Below are 19,247 nucleotides of genomic sequence, written 5' to 3'. Positions count from 1 at the left end.
GCATTTCAAATTGAAGCTTACAGACGGGTACATAGAACATAGAACAGTACAGCACAGAACAGGCCCTTTGGCCCTCGATGTTGTGCCGAGCATTGTCCGAAACCAAGATCAAGCTATACCATTCCCTGTCATTCTGGTGTGCTCCATGTGCCTATCCAATAACCGCTTGAAATTTCTCCATCCGGCATGTAGCACTCGGGTGTTACGCAGCAGTTGCAATACTCTTAGGGCTCGATTCTCCGCTCCCCACGCCAGGTGGGAGAATTGCGGGAGGGCCGGGCGAATCACGACACGCCGCCCTGGCACCCCCTGCGATTCTCCCACCCCCACCTCCCCACATGGCGTGTTGCGGAAGCGACCAGGTGTGGTTGCCGCCGGCGTGAACATAGCTCGAAAGGTAAGTTTGGGGCCTGTGGGGGACGGAGAGGGGATTGAGCATCACAGTCGTGCTCGGGAGGGGACTGGCCCGCGATCGGTGCCCACCGATCGTCAGGCCGGCATCTCCAAGAGACACACTCTTTCCCCTCCGCCGCCCCGCAAGATCAAGCCGCCACGTCTTGCGGGGCAGCGGAGGGGAAGACAGGAACCGTGCATGCGCGGGTTGGAGCCGGCCAACCTGCACATGGGCAGCTGATGTCACTTAGGCGCCGCCGCCGCGTCATTCTCGGTGCGCCGTTTTGACTCAAGCGTCAAGGCCCAACGGCCGAGTTTCTCACAACACCGCTCCTAGCCCCCTGGGGGGGGGGGGGGGGGGGGGGGGTGAATAGGGTGCGAGGAGCGGCCTCCGACGCCGTCGTGAAACCCGGCCGAGTTCACAACGGCCTTCCCGATGCCGCGCGGGAGCGGAGAATCGCGCCCTTAGTATTTACAGACATTTCATGTCAAACATACAACCTGGGGGGTTCGGCTCAGTCTCTCAGTACACTATGGCTGTGTATGGCCATAGACCCTGGTCTTTCCCCATTTTGATGTGGAGGTGCCGGCGTTGGACTGGGGTGAGCACAGTAAGAAGTCTAACAACACCAGGTTATAGTCCAACAGGAGCATTGCTCCTTCCTCAGGTGAATTCATCTCATTCACCTGAGGAAGGAGCTGTGCTCTGAAAGCTAGTGATTCGAAACAAACCTGTTGGACTTTAACCTGGTGTTGTCAGACTTCTAATTTTCCCCATTTTGCTTCTGCAGCAGCTGCCGTAAGCTTTAGGGCATCCTTTCGCACATAGTCCTACATCACAACGCGTAGTCCTGGATCATGGGATGTGCCAATCTACAATGTCGAGTTGTTGGCAACTCCTTGCACTAGAAGACCAGCAGGTTTCAGCCAGGCCAAAGAGGATCTTTCACCGAATTAATGGTTCCCCGAGCAGCAGTCGATGTTTGTCTCTGTGTGCGTTTCTGTAGAACACTAAACCCGGCATCACAGAGCTGCTCGGGATGAACCTCGACAAAATCCGCTGCATCTCTTTCCCGTCGTTCCTTACAAATTCCAGGAGGAGGTGGACGAGTGTCTCTTCCCCACAACAGCTACCCTGAGAGAAATGTGTAGAGGATTGAAACTTGGGGCTTGCAGGAAAGATATGATGGTGGCGGGCTTTTTCATCAGCAGTCAACCACCTTCTTGGTGGTTATTTGAAAGTTCCGGTAATGAGGTACTCTGCCAAATGACTTTGACAGTCTGCTCAGGGAAACATTCAACTTTCTCCACGTTGTCAGGTAATTGCCGGCACTGTAGTTGTATTGGAACAGTCTGGGATAACACTTATTCTAGAGCCAGGATGGTGTCAGGCTGTTGGCTCTGTCTACTGCAGTCAACTGTTTTTCTTGGAAGTAGAGTGAATCAAATTTGTTTAAGACTTATGGGTATGATGGCCGCGACCTCGGAAGGTGCTGTGGCCTTTAGCGTCACTCAGACATGGCCAATCTGGTATGTTGTGGTACTCCTGAGCCACTTTCAATGATAGACATTGAAGGTGCAGGTCCCAGAGTACGTTCTGTTCCCACACTGCCCTCAGCACCTCCTCCAAGTGGTGACGAACTGCATTCATTGCTGCAACCTGCTCTTCCAAATTTATTTTCATAAAGAAGGAAAAATATTGAATAGTGCTAAAGTTGCATTTTTGTACCTGTTTTCTGGGTGCTGAAATTTCTTTGATTACATTTTCAACAATTCTATTGAACCCTTTTGTCGAAAATTCTTTGTTTTCTCTCTCTTTCTTTTACTTTCTCTCTCTCTCTCTCTCTCTCTCTCCCTCTCTCACCTCCCAATCCACATTATCCCATTTTTTTAAAATTTAAAGAACCCAATGATTATTTTTCCAATTAAGGGGCAATTTAGCGTGGCCAATTCACCTAATCTGCACATCTTTGGGTTGTGGGGGTGAAACCCACGCAGACACGGGGAGAATGTGCAAACTCCACACGGACAGTGACCCAGGGCCGGGATTCGAACCCGGGTCCTCATTGCCGTAGGCAGCAATGCTAACCACTGTGCCACCAGTTCCCGTACCAGCCTCCCCGGACAGGCGCCGGAATGTGGCGACTAGGGGCTTTTCAGGGGCTGGTTTAGCTCACCGGGCTAAATCGCTGGCTTTTAAAGCAGACCAAGCAGGCCAGCAGCACGGTTCGATTCCCGTACCAGCCTCCCCGGACAGGCGCCGGAATGTGGCGACTAGGGCTTTTCACAGTAACTTCATTGAAGCCTACTCGTGACAATAAGCGATTTTCATTTCACCATGCTGCCCCCACATTATCCCATTTTAACACTGCCTGAAAATGTTACAAAATGCCGAGCCATTTCTATAACCTGTGATCTCCTGTTCAAGGAAGGGGCTGAAACGTGAGGTTCAAAATTGCTCATTTATCAGCTGTTAGTTCATACAGGTGCAGTTTCAATTAAGGACTGAATAAGTTAATATATGCAGAGTTTTGGCCCGATTCCAAATTTCAGAGTACACTTTAGTCTGCAGGTGTGACTTGACAGGTGTCATTTGACAGCTTCCCGTGTGAACGTGTCCTATAAAGGGATTTTTGGCTAACGCACCCCATAGTTCATCACAGGATTTCTGGTACTGCCACACTGATTCTGCTGTGTGTGCCTCTCATGGCCAAACTACAGAAACCTCTCGAGAGCCCACTGGCTACAACCCTACTTTGAACATGTTATCTTTTAGGAAACAGGGTCTCTGATACCAAATCAGTTGGGCAAGATTGATGGCAGCTTGAAAAAAAACCAGCTATTGTGGGGGTAACGTGATATAGACTGTGGTTAGTCTGTCAGCTGAATTTTTTTAATGATCATTAGGATTGTACTCAATGCTATAACAGACTGGCGGTTTTGGTTATCTGCAACCACAAAACCTTTGCTATCATGGTTTATGATGTCATCTAAACAACCTAGCACAGCTTTGTAATACACTTTCGTTTATCGTGTACTGTCAAAGCATTTGCTACTGTTAGGCATTACTTAAAATCTCTCATCAAGGGCCAGTGCAAAGCATATTTGAACCAGGCTGTTTCGGAGAAGGGAGCTTAAAGGGGTGCACCTAAAATGGAGGTGAGTTGTGAGCAGCCACAGTGGTTAGCACTGTTGCTTCATAGTGCCAGGGTCCCAGGTTCGATTCCCGGCTTGGGTCACTGTCTGAGCAGTCTGCACGTTTTCCCTGCGTTGTGTGGGTTTCTCCCGGGTGCTCCGGTTTCCTCCGACAAGAGCCAAAAGACGTGCTTGTTAGGTAATTTGGACATTCTGAATTCTCCCTCCGTGTACCCGAACAGGCGCCGGAATGTGGCAATTAGGGGCTTTTCACAGTAAATTCATTGCAGTGTTAATGGAAGCCTCGTTGTGATAATAAAGAATATTATTATAGTAGCTGTTAGGAATTTGGTAGACTGAGGAAAAAAATGCTGTGACCATTGCCAGATATCCATCATCTCTGAACAGACACTAATCTCATTCAGGTATTTAGATGATATTTAAACCGTGAATAGAGCTTGCTCCAGGTTATCCATTATATTTAATGTGTATTCTGAAAAGTCAAGTCATTGACTGTGTGTTGACTGCCTCCCCAATGTGGTACACTTTGAGCAGTAAAGCGATCATGGCTGTTTCTTGAATACCGTTTGTTGAACAGTGCTTGATTACAGTCAGTGTAAATTAGGAATTCTTTTATTTTTAAGCACTTTATATATTTTGTTTATCTTGAAATTTAAACTGCTAGCGTCTTCATGGCTGCGAACTAGGGTTGCAAACTCTCGTTGGAGGCATTCTAGGAGGTTTACCCACGTGATAGGGCGGCACGGCAGAACAATGGTTCGCACTGTTGCTTCGCAGCGCCCGGGTCCCAGGTTCGATTCCCATTTGGGTCACTGTCTGTGCGGAGTCTGCACGTTCTCCCCGTGTCTGCGTGGGTTTCCTCCGGGTGCTCCTGTTTCCTCCCGCAGTCCAAAGATGTGCAGGTAAGGTTAATTGGCCATGCTAAATTACCCCGTTGTAATCAAAAGAGGTTGGGCAGGGTTACTGGGTTACGAGGATATTGTGGAGGTGTGGGCTTAGGTAGGGTGCCCTCTCCAAGGACCGGTGCAGACTCGATGGGCCGAATGGCCTCCTTCTGCACTGTAAATTCTATGTGGATTGGCCACGCTACCCTGCACATCTGTAAATTTGGACACATGGCATCAGATCATGTGACTTCCACAAATTTTTTTTTAAAATAATTTTTATTGGAATTTTTTACAGAAATTATAACAACAAACAATGAAATGTAACAAAATAACCCCATAATAACTGTAACACCCCCCAGACCGTATCAACGCATGTATCACATTCCCCCCCCCCCACACCCCCAACCCTAATAAACAACAAGAGAACTTAAAAATAAATTAAAATTAAATAAACAAACATAGTCATCGTCCCTCTTTTCTCTCCCCCTTCCCCCTTTCCCCCCCCCCCCCCCCCCCCGGGTTGCTGCTGCTACTGTCCCAGTGCCCTATCGTTGAGGCAGAAAGTCGAGGAAAGGCTGCCACCGCCTAAAGAACCCTTGTACCGATCCTCTCAGGGCGAATTTGACCTTCTCTAGCTTAATAAAACCCGCCATGTCATTGATCCAGGTCTCCACGCTTGGGGGCCTCGCATCATTCCATTGTAGCAAGATCCTTCGCCGGGCTACTAGGGACGCAAAGGCCAGCACACCGGCCTCTTTCGCCTCCTACACTCCCGGCTCCACCCGAACCCCAAAAAATCGCGAGTCCCCAGCCTGGCTTGACCCTGGATCCTACCACCCTCGACACCGTCCTCGCCACCCCCTTCTAGAACTCCTCCAGTGCCGGGCATGCACAGAACATATGGGCATGGTTCGCTGGACTCCCCGAACACCTGACACCCCTGTCTTCACCCCCAAAGAACCTACTCATCCTAGACCCGGACATGTGGGCTCGGTGCAGCACCTTGAATTGGATGAGGCTGAGCCGCGCACATGAGGAGGAAGACTTAACCCTCTCCAGGGCATCAGCCCATGTCCCGTCTTCGATCTGTTCCCCCAGTTCCCCCTCCCACTCAGCTTTCAGCTCCTCTACTGACGCCTCCTCCATCTCCTGCATAACCTTGTAGAAATCAGATATCTTCCCCTCTCCGACCCAGACCCCCAAAAGCACCCTGTCACTCACCCCCCTCGCGGGAAGCAAAGGGACTCCCTCCACCTGCCGTCTAGCAAATGCCTTTACCTGCAGATACCTGAACATGTTCCCCAGGGAGAGCCCAAATTTCTCCTCCAACTCCCCCATGCTCGCAAACCTCCCATCAATAAACAGGTCCCTCAGCTGTCTGATGCCCGCTCTGTGCCAACCCTGAAAGCCCCCATCAATGTTCCCCGGGACGAACCGATGGTTCCCCCTTAGCGGAGCCTCCATCAAGTCCCCCACTTCTCCCCATGTCACCTCCACTGCCCCCAAATCCTGAGGGTAGCCGCCACCACCGGACTCGTGGTATACCTCGTAGGGGGGAGCGGCCACGGCGCCGTTACCAGGGCCCCCAGGCTTGTATCTACACAGGACGCCCTCTCCATCCGTTTCCATGCTGCCCCCTCCCCCTCCATCACCCACTTGCGCACCATCGACACATTGGCCGCCCAATAATACCCCGAGAGATTGGGTAACGTCAGCCCCCCACCATCCCTACCCCGCTCCAAGAAGACCCTCTTCACCCTCGGGGTCCCATGCGCCCAAACAAAGCTCATGATGCTGCTAGTCACCCTTCTAAAAAAGGCCCTAGGGATAAAGATGGACAAACACTGAAAGAGGAACAAGAACCTCGGGAGAACCGTCATTTTGACGGACTGCACTCTACCCACCAACGATAGCGGCACCATGTCCCACCTTTTAAATTCCTCCTCCATCTGCTCCACCAGCCTGGTAAAATTAAGCTTATGGAGAGTCCCCCAACTCCTGGCAACCTGTACCCCCAGGTATCTGAAACTCTTCACTGCCCTCCTAAACGGGAGCCTCCCAATTCCCTCCTCCTGATCACCAGGGTGTACTACAAATACCTCACTCTTGCCTAAATTTAACTTATAGCCCGAGAAGCCCCCAAATTCCGCTAACAGCTCCATCACCCCCGGCATTCCCCCTTCTGGGTCCGCCACGTACAACAGCAGGTCGTCCGCATACAGCGATACCCGATGCTCCTCCCCACCCCGCACCAGACCCCTCCATCTCCCTGACTCACTCAACGCCATAGCCAAAGGTTCAATCGCCAATGCAAAGAGCAAGGGGGACAGGGGGCACCCCTGCCTGGTCCCACGGTAGAGCCTGAACTACTCTGATCTCCTTCCATTGGTAACTACACTCACCATCGGAGCTGCGTAGAGCAGCCTCACCCATTTGATGAATCCCTCCCCGAATCCGAACCGCTCCAGCACCTCCCACAGGTACCCCCACTCAACTCTATCAAACGCTTTCTCTGCATCCAGCGCCACCACTATCTCCACCTCTCCCTCCACTGACTGCATCATAGTAACATTTAGCAATCTCCGCACATTTGTGTTGAGCTGTTGTCCCTTGACAAATCCTGTCTGATCCTCGTGTATCACCCCTGGCACACAGTCCTCTATCCTGGTGGCCAGGATCTTCGCCAGCAACTTAGCGTCAACATTGAGGAGCGAGATAGGCCTGTATGATCCACACTGCAAGGGGTCCTTATCCCGCTTTAGGATCAGAGAGATCAGTGCCCGCGACATCGTCGGGGACAAAGCCCCCCCCCCCCCCCCCCCCCCCCCCCCCATGCCTCATTGAAGGCTCGCACCAACAGGGGGCCCACCAGATCCGCATACTTTTTATAAAATTCCACCGGGAACCCATCCGGCCCCGGCGCCTTACCTGACTGCATTTGACCAACCCCCCTGACTAGCTCCTCCAACTCTATCGGCGCCCCCAGCCCCTCTACCAGCTCCTCTTGAACCTTTGGGAAACATAGCCTGTTCATGAAGCTCTCCAACCCCCTCTCCCCATTGGAGGTTCTGACCGGTACAGTTCCTCGTAGAAGTCCCTAAAGACCCCATTTACTTCTGTCCCCTTCTGCACTACATTCCCACCCCATCCGTCACTCCACCAATTTCCCTAGCCGCATCCCGCCTACGGAGCTGATGCGCCAACATCCTGCTCGCCTTCTCCCCATACTCATATACCGCGCCCTGCGCCCTCCTCCACTGTGTCTCTGCCTTTCTGGTGGTCAACAAGTCAAATTTGGCCTGCAAACTACGCCGTTCCCCCAGAAACCCCTACTCCGGTGCCTCCGCGTATCTCCTGTCCACATCCAGGAGCTACCCCACCAGTCTCTCCCTCTCCTTCCTCTCCCTCCTTTCCCTATGGGCCCGGATGGCGATCAGCTCCCCCCGGATCACTGCTTTCAGAGCCTCCCAGACCATTCCCACCCGGACCTCCCCCGTGTCGTTGGTATCAAGATACTCCTCAATACTTCCCCGGACCCTCCTACACACCTCCTCATCAGCCAGCAACCCCACGTCCAGACGCCACAGCGGGCGCTGGTTCCGCGTCTCCCCCATCTCCTGATCAACCCAGTGCGGAGCATGGTCTAAAATTGCTATGGTCGAATACTCGGCATCCTGCACCTTCGGGATCAATCCACTGCTCAGGACGAAAAAATCAATTCGGGAATAAACCCTATGGACATGAGAGAAAAAGGAATACTCCCGCGCTCTCGGCCTCCCAAACCTCCAGGGATCCACCCCTCCCATCTGGTCCATAAACCCCCTCAGCACTTTGGCCGCCGCCGGTCTCCTACCCGTCCTTGAACTGGACCGGTCCAGTGGGGGATCCAGCACCGTGTTAAAGTCTCCCCCCATGATCAGGCCCCCTGCCTCCAGGTCCGGAATGCAGCCCAACAAGCGCCTCATGAAGCCAGCATCATCCCAATTCGGGGCATATACATTAACCAGCACCACCTTCTCTCCCTGCAGCCTACCCTTCACCATAATATATCTGCCCTCCTTGTCCGACACCACCTCAGCCCCCTCGAACGCCACCCTCTTCCCCACCAGAATCGCCACCCCCCTGGTTCTTCGCTTCTAATCCTGAGTGAAAAACCTGCCCCACCCACCCCTTCCTCAGACGAACCTGGTCCGCCACCTTTAAGTGGGTCTCCTGGAGCATAGCCACGTCCGCCTTCAGCCCCTTCAGATGAGAAAATACCCTAGTTCTCTTAACCGGCCCATTCAGCCCCCTCACGTTCCAGGTAATCAGCCGGATCAGAGGGCAACCCGCCCCCCTCCCCCGCCGGCTAGCCATAGCTTATCGACTGCTCACCCCAGGCCAGCTCGCCGCGCCCGACCCGTTCCCCATGGCGATAACGCCTCTCCTCTACCCCCCCCCCCCCCCCCCCCCCCCCCCCCCGGCCCACACCAGCTCCTTCCTGGCCATTCCAGCAGCAACCCGGTAACCCCCCCCCCCCCCCCCCCCCCCCTTCACAGGCTAGGACCACTCCTAGCCGCGACGCACCCTCCATGGTACTTCCGTGAGTCAGCTGACTTCTGCTGACCCCGGCAGCTCCCGCCAAAACCTATCCCCCTCCCGGCATGGGGTCATCCCCCTCTTGCCACTCCTCCTTGGCACCGCTTCAGCGCGGGAAAGAAAACCAGTAGAGGCCACGCCCCCACCGCCAGCCCCGCCCCCCCCGCCCCGCAGCGCGGGAAACCAGAGGAAAGCCCGCGCTTTCACACTGCTCCACCCCACCCTTCTGACGCAGCTCTCCAAAATCCAGTTTCACCCCAACCCCCAGCCCCGTGCAGAAGAGAACATATAAAACACATACCCCCAACATTCCCCACATACCCCACAACCATAGACAACACACAGACCCACCCGGAAACAGAGCAAAAAGAAAACCAGCATAAAAAACACGTGCCAATATTGCAGAACAGCAACAGCGAAAACAGCAACGGCCATAGTGTGTCCCCAGACCCTAGTTCGAGTCCAGCTTCTCCGCCTGTACAAAGGCCCACGCCTCCTCCGGGGACTCGAAGTAGTGGTGCCGGTCCTTATATGTCACCCACAGACGCGCAGGCTGCAGCATTCCAAATCTGACCTGCTTGGCATGCAGCACCGCCTTCGTCCGGTTAAACCCGGCCTACCGCTTAGCCACCTCCGCACTCCAGTCCTGGTAGATTCGCACTACCGAATTCTCCCACTTGCTGCTCCTCTCTTTCTTGGCCCAGCGCAGCACACACTCCCGGTCACTGAATCGATGGAACCGCACCAGCACCGCCCGCGGGTTTCATTTGTCTTGGGTCTCCTAGCCAGCACTCTGTGAGCTCCCTCAAGCTCCAGGGGCAAATGGAAGGACCCCGCTCCCATCAACGAGCTCAGCATCATGGTCACATACGACAGAAGATCCGATCCCTCCAGCCCCTCCGCCAGGCCTAGGATCCTCAAATTCTTTCGCCTCGTGCGAACGTCCAGCTCCTCCAAGCGGTCTTGCCACTTTTTGTGAAGTGCCTCGTGCAACTCCACTTTCCCCACGACGACCACGGCCTCCTCCTCCCGCTCAGCGGCCTGCCGCTGCAACTCCCGAATGGACACCTCCTGGGCCGCCTGGGTCTCAAGCAGCCTGTTGGTAGTCGCATTCAGAGAGTCCAGCAACTCAGCCTTCAGCTCCGCAAAACAGCGCAGAAGAGCAGCTTGCTGTTCCTGCGCCCACTTCCACCAGTCCTCGGGTGTTCCGCCGGCCGCCATTTTGTCCTTCTTCCCCCGCTTTTCTTGCGGAGCTGCTGCAGCTTTTTCCTTTGCCCCACTCCGGGTGAGCACCATAAATTATGGGGAATGCTCCTCTAGACACCTTCCCCCACCGGGATTCGTCGAGACAGCGCCGTTTGGGGCCCTCAAATCGGCCCAAAAGTCCTTAAGTAGCGGGAGCTGCCGAACGTGCGGCTGAGCTGCGCATAGCCGGAACCGGAAGTCCGACTTCCACAAATGTTATTGGCCTGAAACAGAGAGATGCCCTGCAGTTGAGAATCTTTATCCATGTTGTTGTGCCAGCAACTGATCTTGCAAGATCTTCGAAGCCACCTGTGAGCATTTGAAGAGTGGAACAATTCTCTCCACCTTTGCCATATTCATCAGTCTCTGTTTGCATGCTTCCATCCTCACTTGCCATCTGATTTCCTCCTCCTTCCCTGCAATCCAGACGCCCAAAAATCTAAACACTCCTTCCCCCTTCTTGGTTTCGAACCTTTGCCCTCTGTTCATTTTTGAGCCTTTCTCCTCCTGACTCTCACCTATTGCAGAGCTGCGCGCACGCACACACACACACACACACACACACACACAGAATCACAGATCTCTCCCGCTGACAGCAATGTTCTGGATCAGGATCCCAGTCTCTCCAAGAGGGTTGGACAAAAGACCAGTACCATTCTGGATCAAAAGACAAATGTGAGGTAAATCGAGAATCAGTTGAATTGAAGCACTGTTGGATGTGTGTGTTGGGTAGCAGGGGAGAGGAAGGGTTCATTCTTGAGGCACCAAGGAAGCACTAGATATTTCTTTTTTTTTTAAGTAAATTTAAAGAGCCCAATTCCACTTTTTTTCCCAATTTAGGGGCAATTATCATAGCCAATCCACCTACCCTTCACATCTTTGGCTTGTGGGGGTGGGATCCACTCAGACACGGGGCGAATGTGCAAACTCCACACAGTGACTCGGGGCCGGGATCGAACTCGGGTCCTTGGCACCTGAGGCAGCAGTGCTAACTATCGTGCCGCCCCTCGCACTTCATATTTCAAGTTGGTCACAGAAATGCATAATTTCTCCACAATCAAACTGGAGTCAGTTGCTGCTCTTCCAGGGAACAATTCAGACGAAGGCGAAGATGGATCAGCGAAGAAAACTAATGAGGAAAAATTGATAATTTCCATATTCCACAAGATTCAGGAAAATGAAAAATGCATATTCACGTAACATGTTTATTAGCTTGTTCGCCATGCCTTGTTTGAAAGTGCACCTTTAATCACTCTGCTTTAACATTGGTCAGCTAATAAGGCCCTATTCACATTTAGCATCAAGAGTTTTATTTCAACAATCTTTTGCGCCAGTTCTGTCACAGGACCTGTCTTAATCGCCGAACCCCTCGATTGCTGCCGCCCTTCCCTCTCCCTGACAGAGGGCCGTAGGGCGGGAGAGGTAGAGAGCCAGACACAAGTCGAAGAAGTCTCAGAATCCCCACAGTGCGGAACAAAGCCATTCGGCCCATCAAGCCTGCACCGACCTACTGAAGCTGCACCCTATCCCCATAACCCAACTCGGGGCAATTTAGCATGGCCAATCCACCTAACCTTCACATCTTTGGACTGTGGGAGTAAACCGGAGCACCCGGCGGAAACCCACAAAAGACACGGGAATAATGTGCAAACTCCACACAGACAGTCATCCAAGGTCGGAATCGAACCCAGGTCCCTGGTGCTGTGAGGCAGCAGTGCTAACCACTCTGCCACTGTGCTGCCCTGGCGCTGTGCGGCAGCAGTGCTAACCACTCTGCCACTGTGCTGCCCTGGCGCTGTGCGGCAGCAGTGCTAACCACTCTGCCACTGTGCTGCCCTGGCGCTGTGAGGCAGCAGTGCTAACCACTCTGCCACTGTGCTGCCCTGGCGCTGTGCGGCAGCAGTGCTAACCACTCTGCCACTGTGCTGCCCTGGCGCTGTGAGGCAGCAGTGCTAACCACCATGGTTCCCCTAAGTAAAGCCAAGTTATTTAGTTTACCAGTACAAAAAATTGGCAGTGTAAAGTATTTGAACTTGGAGGGTAATGTTCTTTCTGATGATATTCTTACAGAACCAACTCCATTGGTTCAAAACGGGAAAATCTGTTTCGCTTAATGTTGCTTCATGCAAACGTACTCTTTTCAGGAATGTAACAGATGCAGCGGTTGTGATCCTTTTTAACCAGCTAGGCGCTAGTTTGTGATACACTGCTCTGTTGGAACGCTCTACTTGTGGGGATGGAAGTCGACACATTCATGGAGGCCTTCTCCCCAACCTGTTGGCAGATCAGAGTGGAGAAGCCCGGAGGCCAGACTATCAAATCCACTTGTTTGTAACAGTCGCAAATAAAAGATAACAGGCTGAGAGTATGTGTGGCAGGAGTGTTTATACTGGGCAGAAGTGCCATATGAAATAACATTTAAAGAATGGGTTGGCATTTTACGTGCGCACAATGATGTCGCAAATCTACACTCATTTGTATGAAATAGTGCCTCAAATGGTGTCAGTTCCCCAAAATAGGTATCAGCCTTATCTGCATTTGTCAGAGATTGTGTGTGAAAAACAGCACTGGATGTTTGGATTTAAACTTTTTATGAAGAAAGCTATTTTCGTACCAAATCTAACAACCAAATAACTTCACTTGTTCAGCTTGTGCCATCGTATTCAAATATTCCATCAATTAAGGGGCAATTTAGCATGGCTAATCCATTTTACTGCACATCTTTGGGTTGTGGGGTGAGACCCACGCAGACACGGGAAGAATGTGCAAACTCCATACGGACAGTGACCCGGGGCCGGGCTCGAACCCGGGTCCTCAGCGCCATGGGACAGCAGTGCTAACCACTGCGCCACCGCGCTGCCCTAAAGTCACTTTCTGACACCTACTTTCAGATGTTGCTAAAGAGTGGGTAAATCCCACCCAAAGTTTCTGATCCAACATGTTTCGGATCCATACTGAGGAAGCTGGTCAATTTAAAATCTGTCACCACAAAACGTTGCTTTAGACGGCACCTTCTCATGACTTTGCAAAGGGATAACATCTATTTCTGCCTGTGTGGGGTAGGTGTGCAGTAGGTGCTGTAATGCATTTACATTCTAAAATCAATTCCAAAGATTAAGGAAGACATAATTTCCAGAGGTTTTGCATTGATTAAATTCCTACTTTGTACTTTGGACAGTGGAGTTTGACTTAGATGGAGTCAGGATGAAAATTGCCATTATTTTGATTTGCAAGCAGCTGTTAAAGTGTTCTTTGTATCTTTCATGGCCAGGGGAGTTTTCAATTTGATAACAGGAACTCTATTTCTTATGTGCAGACTTGTAAAATATGCAACATTTAAATGCCACTGTGCTAGTGGTTCAAAATAACAGCCCCAGTGTAAAGCTCCAATACTTGATCATTCATTCACCTGAGGAAGGAGCAGTGCTCCGAAAGCTCGGTGTTTGAAACAAACCTGTTGGACTTTAACCTGGTGTTGTAAGACTTCTTACTGTGCTCACCCCAGTCCAACGCCGGCATCTCCACATCTTGATCATTTAAGGAAGATAGAGGGAGAGGAGGGAGGAACTCGGCAGGTGGGGAGGGATGGGTGCACAAAAATACATTCCTGGCAAATGTTACCACTGCTGGCTGTCATAGCTGGCATGCTTACAAGTAACGTATTTGTGATACAACAGTGCTCAGAGGAACACCTGGACTAAGGATGAGCAGCATGGCGGCAGCGATAACTTAGACTAACACCCGGTGCCGTAAGAGTCAGATGGAATGCATGTTTAAGATCTCATGCCGTGCAACTAATTTGAGTTGCGCCAAGCAGCGAGGTGTCAAGTGAAGGCGTTGTCTTTGTTTCCTCGTCAGAGATAACAATCAGACAGGCGAGTTCCTAATGGCTGCAGTGGGGTGCAGCATTGGTGAGTGAAGATTGGAAGGAAACTGCGTAATGTTGAACTGTTCGGAAAGAGTTTGCACATGCAATTGTTTAGTTATTCAAAAATATAACTTTTTGAATGGGATCATCTATTAAAAGTTCAAACACTGTGAAAAGACATCTTCATCGCTTAGTTGGCAGTAGCTTTCCTCAGGGATCAAAAAGTTATGGATTTCATCCCTGTGTGAGCAGTGGTTTAGGTCGAACTCCTGCCTCTGAGTCAGAACATTGTGGGTTCAAGTCCCACACCAGAGACGTGGGCACTAAAATCTATGCTGACACTCCGGTGCAGTACTGACAGACTATACTACCCTGTGGAGGAGACGTCTGTCACCTCAAGCATGTGTCAAAGGCCGTCTGACACTATTTTGAAGAAGAGCATGGGAGTGCTTCCTGATACCCTGACGGCGGGACTGGGCGAGTCCATAGACTTCGGCGGGTCTGGAAGATATCACCGGTGGCCACATCAGCCAGGGGGAACCCCTCTGGAGGGGGCATTGGAAATCCCGGCTAAGATCCCAAATAGATTATCTGGTCATGTTGCTGTTTGCAAGACATTGCTACATGCAACTTGACTCCCCTGTTTCCTACACTACAACAGTGACATCACATCAAATGTAGCTCATTAGCTGTAAAACACATTGGGACATTGTGTGGTGAAAGAGTCTTCTCTTTACTCACACCAGGGCTTCAGTGCTCAATATAGGTTGATATTCCAGCAGGGTTCTGCAGAAGTGCTGCACAGGTGAGATGCTCACTCCTTTTTGCTTGTACAGGTGTATGTTAATGAACCTATTTGCACAGAAGAGCAGGAAATTCTGCCACTGTCTTAACCCGTCAAAAGCCAACACCACCAAAAACGTTTATGTGGAGGGAATAATGAGGCAATGTTGATTGCACTGTATTCTATTGTACTTACCAGTCATTTGGTTAAAGCGCTGCACTACATGTGGGTAACACACAAAAGGTTGGAATGGTTTAACAGGCAGTGCTTTTGTCTATCGCAACATAATGGAATTCTCCAATCTGTTGCTTCCAGTATATTTTTTCTGAAGTTTTTTTTTCTCCCCTTACTTAAATCGAGCATTTTAATTCAAGATTCCATTGAATTAAAAAGGTGTCTCATTTCAAGTCTAGAATACGTGGAGGCTCATTCACACAATGGACTGAAAACCTAGTGAACCCAGCGGCTACTCCAGTGGGATGCCAAGCAATTCACAAAAGACAGCCCTGGGCTGTACAACCACCACTTGTTATACTGTTGGTGGTTCCAGGTCTGGGGACCTGGGAGGTTTTCTTGCCGATTTGTTGGAATAGTAAAAGTTGGAGAGCGTCGAGAACAAAACACGCGGCATTTTAAAGAAAGGCTAACGACACAGGGTTTGGCCTTGAGGTCATTTTGTACTGACTGAAAATTCCTTTTCTGTTAAGTATGATTTGAAGAGCTTCCAAGACTTTGCCTCGATTTCATTGAAGCAACAATACAACTATCACTGTGTGGTGTTGTATTTCACCCTCTGTGCTTGCCCTGTCTGTGATATGACTGCACTGTTCAAACAATATCAAGCATAGCATTTCTTTGTTTTCAGTATAAATTAGTACAATGTGCATTTTGGTGGTCTCGCACGGCATTAAGCAATATATTTTAACAATGCAAAATGACCACAGGCTGGGGGGTTGTCTGCACAAGTCCTGTTCCTTTTGATGCAGGGAAACTTAAGTTTTCAAGGGTTAAATCTTTCGGAAGAACCCAAGGAGCCAGTAACTCTGACTACAACCTGAGGCACTTGTTAATAAGGTCTGCGACTTCAATTGTTACCAGGTTTCTGAGCAATGTGTAAATCCTGCCTTTTTTCATGAATGACAATTAGAAATATATCGCACTCAATCTGTTTTCCTGAAGCCATTCATAAAAAAAAAATCAGACAGCAGGGCCTGGCCAGCAGTTTAGATGCTGGGGTGAGAAGGGCTGGGAATAAGCAATAGCTAGTCCCCTGCCCCCGCCTTTTTTCTGTCTCTTCAGTCATCAATGGTCCCGTCGTTGAGATTATGGGAGGATTGAGTGCTTTTTGGAGAGCAGCTGGTAAATTTACTTTGACACATACTGGGCTCGGAGCCAGCGCTGGCCTTGATTCAGACATTGTCTTTTTCCCTCTCATTGAACTGTCACGACCTAATTCATGAAAAATAAAGTCAGTGAGCTGGCAGTTCCCTCAAGAGTGTTTCTTTTAGCCATGGAAGTCAAATGAATTCAGACTGTGCCTTTTCCCTTTTCGCATAACATTTCTTCTGGTTTGAAGGGATTCAGAGATATGCAGGTGTTTGCTTACAGGCTAGCAAGGGATGCGAGGTTTGGAGGAAAGTGTTTTTGAAAGGGAAAGACGCTGTATTTTACTGTGCAAAAAAAAAAATCAAGTGAAAGGTGCTCCGCGTTATGTTGTGCTTGCAGCTATGCTTACAGCTCAGGAGTGTGAAAGACAACATGAATACTTGATGGAATCTAACTGTAGTTTGTTTTGTTTTTCCAGCCGCAGCAAGAGGTCCAGAAGAAGCCTGCTCAGGTAGTGTGGACTTTTATTTTAGTCTGAACACTTTAGAATAAAGGGGTGAGGCGAACAGATATCGAGAATAGGGAGGCTGAGAGCCTGGACTGCTTTCAACATTGGAGCTAATAAGGACATGAGCTCATGTGGGCTTCCTAATCTCAGCTATCTGAGGAAATAGTGATAAATTGTACAAACATGGGGACTACATGGAAGTTCATGGAGGATAATGTAAATCTTGCACTACATTCTGAGGAATCTCTTCCTTTTCCATCTGTTTCCTTTACTGTATCCTAACAGATGTCTTTACCATGTGGCAGCCTGGATCAGTTTAAAAACTTCTGATCTTGTAGTAGACTTTGGGGTTTCTGGAGGTTAAGTACACATGGCCTTTTTACTTCTGCTTACCTTTTTCTTACATAGGAAGACTTTAGTAACTGGAAAGAGAGCTGATCCACAATTAGAAATGTCTCAGGTCCGTCTTCTTGCCAGTGTAGTGATGATAATCCGAATGACTGAAAAGTCAGGAAACTGAAGCCAACACGTCCAGATTCTAAAGAAACAGTGTTTGGTTGAGAATCAAAATCGGAAACACACAGGACGTGAGCAGCATAATGTCTGCATTAATTTCAAAGCATCAGCATTACTACAATTTCTTGGCTATAAGCAATGGGAGATATTACAGCAACAGCAATTCCGGTTAACCCCCTATAGACTCTTAGCATTTGTCTTCCATACTGAGGACTCCTCTCTTCTGTTTAAATGGGACATTCTTTCCCATTATTAACTATTAGTAATATCAGGAAGCATGTATACGATTTTTGTTTCAAAGGGGTTATTTCATACACTTGGTGAAATAATTTTTTTTTTTTAATTTAGAGTACCCAATTCATTTTTTTCCAATTGAGGGGCAATTTGGCATGGCCAATCCACCTACCCTGCACATCTTTGGGTTGTGGGGGCAAAACCCCCGCAGACACGGGGAGAATGTGCAAACTCCACACGGACAGTGACCCAGAGCCGGGATCGAACCTGGGACCTCGGCGCCGTGAGGCAGCAGGGCTAACCCACTGCGCCACCGTGCTGCCCACTTGGTGAAATAATATTGCTTCTTTTGCCATCCTCCCCATCCACATTCCAAAGGGTACTGTTGCTCTTCTACGAACAAATTGTTGAATTACTGAGTCCCTCACAGTGACTCCTGACCTCGTTCATAAGCGGGGAGTCACACATGCAGTTCCTAGCCAGGGTCTGGGGGCAGTATTCAGTAGAGGAGATCCTGGACTGTCGTTCCTACCTAGGTCAACACTGCTGCCTCACAGCACCAGGGACCCGGTTTTGATTCTGGCCTTGGGTGGCCGTGTGGAGTTTGCGCATTCTCCCCCAGTGTCTGCGTGGGTTTCCTCCGGATGCTTTGGTTTCCTCCCACAGTCCAAAGATGTGCAGGCCAGGTGGATTGGCCATGCTAAATTGCCCCTTAGTGTCCAAAACGTTCTGTAGCATTACGAGGATAAGGCGGGGGAGGGGGCCTAGTTAGGGTGCTGTTTCGGAAGATTGGTGCAGACTCGTGTCAAATGACCTTCCTCTGTACTGTAGGGATTCTATGATATATGGCACTGAAGCAGATATCTGATTTCACCAGCTAAACAGTTCGGGGTGCATCTTCAGTTCTGATTCTTTGTGAATTTTGTTCAGTCAACTTGACAGATGGAAATCCCATCGCCTCATCCAAGAGTCTCCAAACCACGTCTCCACAGAATAGATTTTCTGTTCCTGCTATACAGAGTGCGTGTTCACTCCCTGTAGGAATACTCTTTTCCACAGCACTAGTAATCCTTCCCCTGCTTGACGAGCAGAGATCAACTCAACTCATTTGGGCACTGGCTTGCAGAGCTATCTGAATTAAATCGGAAGAATTATGAGCCCCCGGTGGCAGATTTGCTGCTCCCCAGGGTCCATTAGTGAGTCAGAGTGACTGGTCAAATATCAAAAGTGCGCCAAAAAACCATTTATTTACGTACAAGGTCAAAAAAGACTTTGTATTCCATCTGACAAGCCCCAAATACTAATGTCTCTCGGTCCCTTTGAAAAATGTATCCAATTTTCCCACATTGTCTGGTTCCCCACACACTTTTGCATCTTATAAATCTAACATGTTGGAAGCAGAATAAGCTTGAAACCACAGAATTATGTGGGGCCCAGTGAGAGTGCCTTGTGAGAACCTGCTTCTCGTAGTAAATTAGAGTACGGCTGAGGAGAAATAGTATCATGGAGGGTTGGGATTGCCTCAACGTCAAAGCCTAAAAGATTGGAAGACACAGAAACGCTCATTGAAATTTTTCTAAACACTTGGATATGAAATTTGAAGTGTTGTAACTACAGGACTGCCGATCAAGAGCTGGAAAGTGGGAGTGGGCAGCATTTTTGGGGGGGAAAGCAGCACCAAACTGATCGGCCGAACAGCCTCCAGTATTGCCATAGATTTTCCATGCTCCTGGCTGGAGTTTGTTGAAATCT

The 19,247-nt window shown here is 50.0% G+C and overlaps 1 protein-coding gene across 1 annotated transcript in view; it reads left to right on the top strand.

The window, feature by feature from the left end:
- hmga2 (high mobility group AT-hook 2) overlaps positions 1-19,247 on the top strand; it is a 172,222-nt gene that overhangs the window by 131,164 nt on the left and 21,811 nt on the right. The window contains exon 4 of the mRNA XM_038780850.1: positions 16,716-16,748. Within this exon, the coding sequence (XP_038636778.1) occupies positions 16,716-16,748 (33 nt within the window). The remainder of the gene's footprint in view (positions 1-16,715; positions 16,749-19,247) is intronic.

Source organism: Scyliorhinus canicula, chromosome 20 (genome assembly GCF_902713615.1).
Source record: "Scyliorhinus canicula chromosome 20, sScyCan1.1, whole genome shotgun sequence".
NCBI classification, from domain to species: Eukaryota; Metazoa; Chordata; class Chondrichthyes; order Carcharhiniformes; family Scyliorhinidae; genus Scyliorhinus; species Scyliorhinus canicula.
The sequence above is the reverse complement of the archived record's forward strand: the minus strand, read 5'-3'. Positions and strand labels throughout refer to the sequence as shown.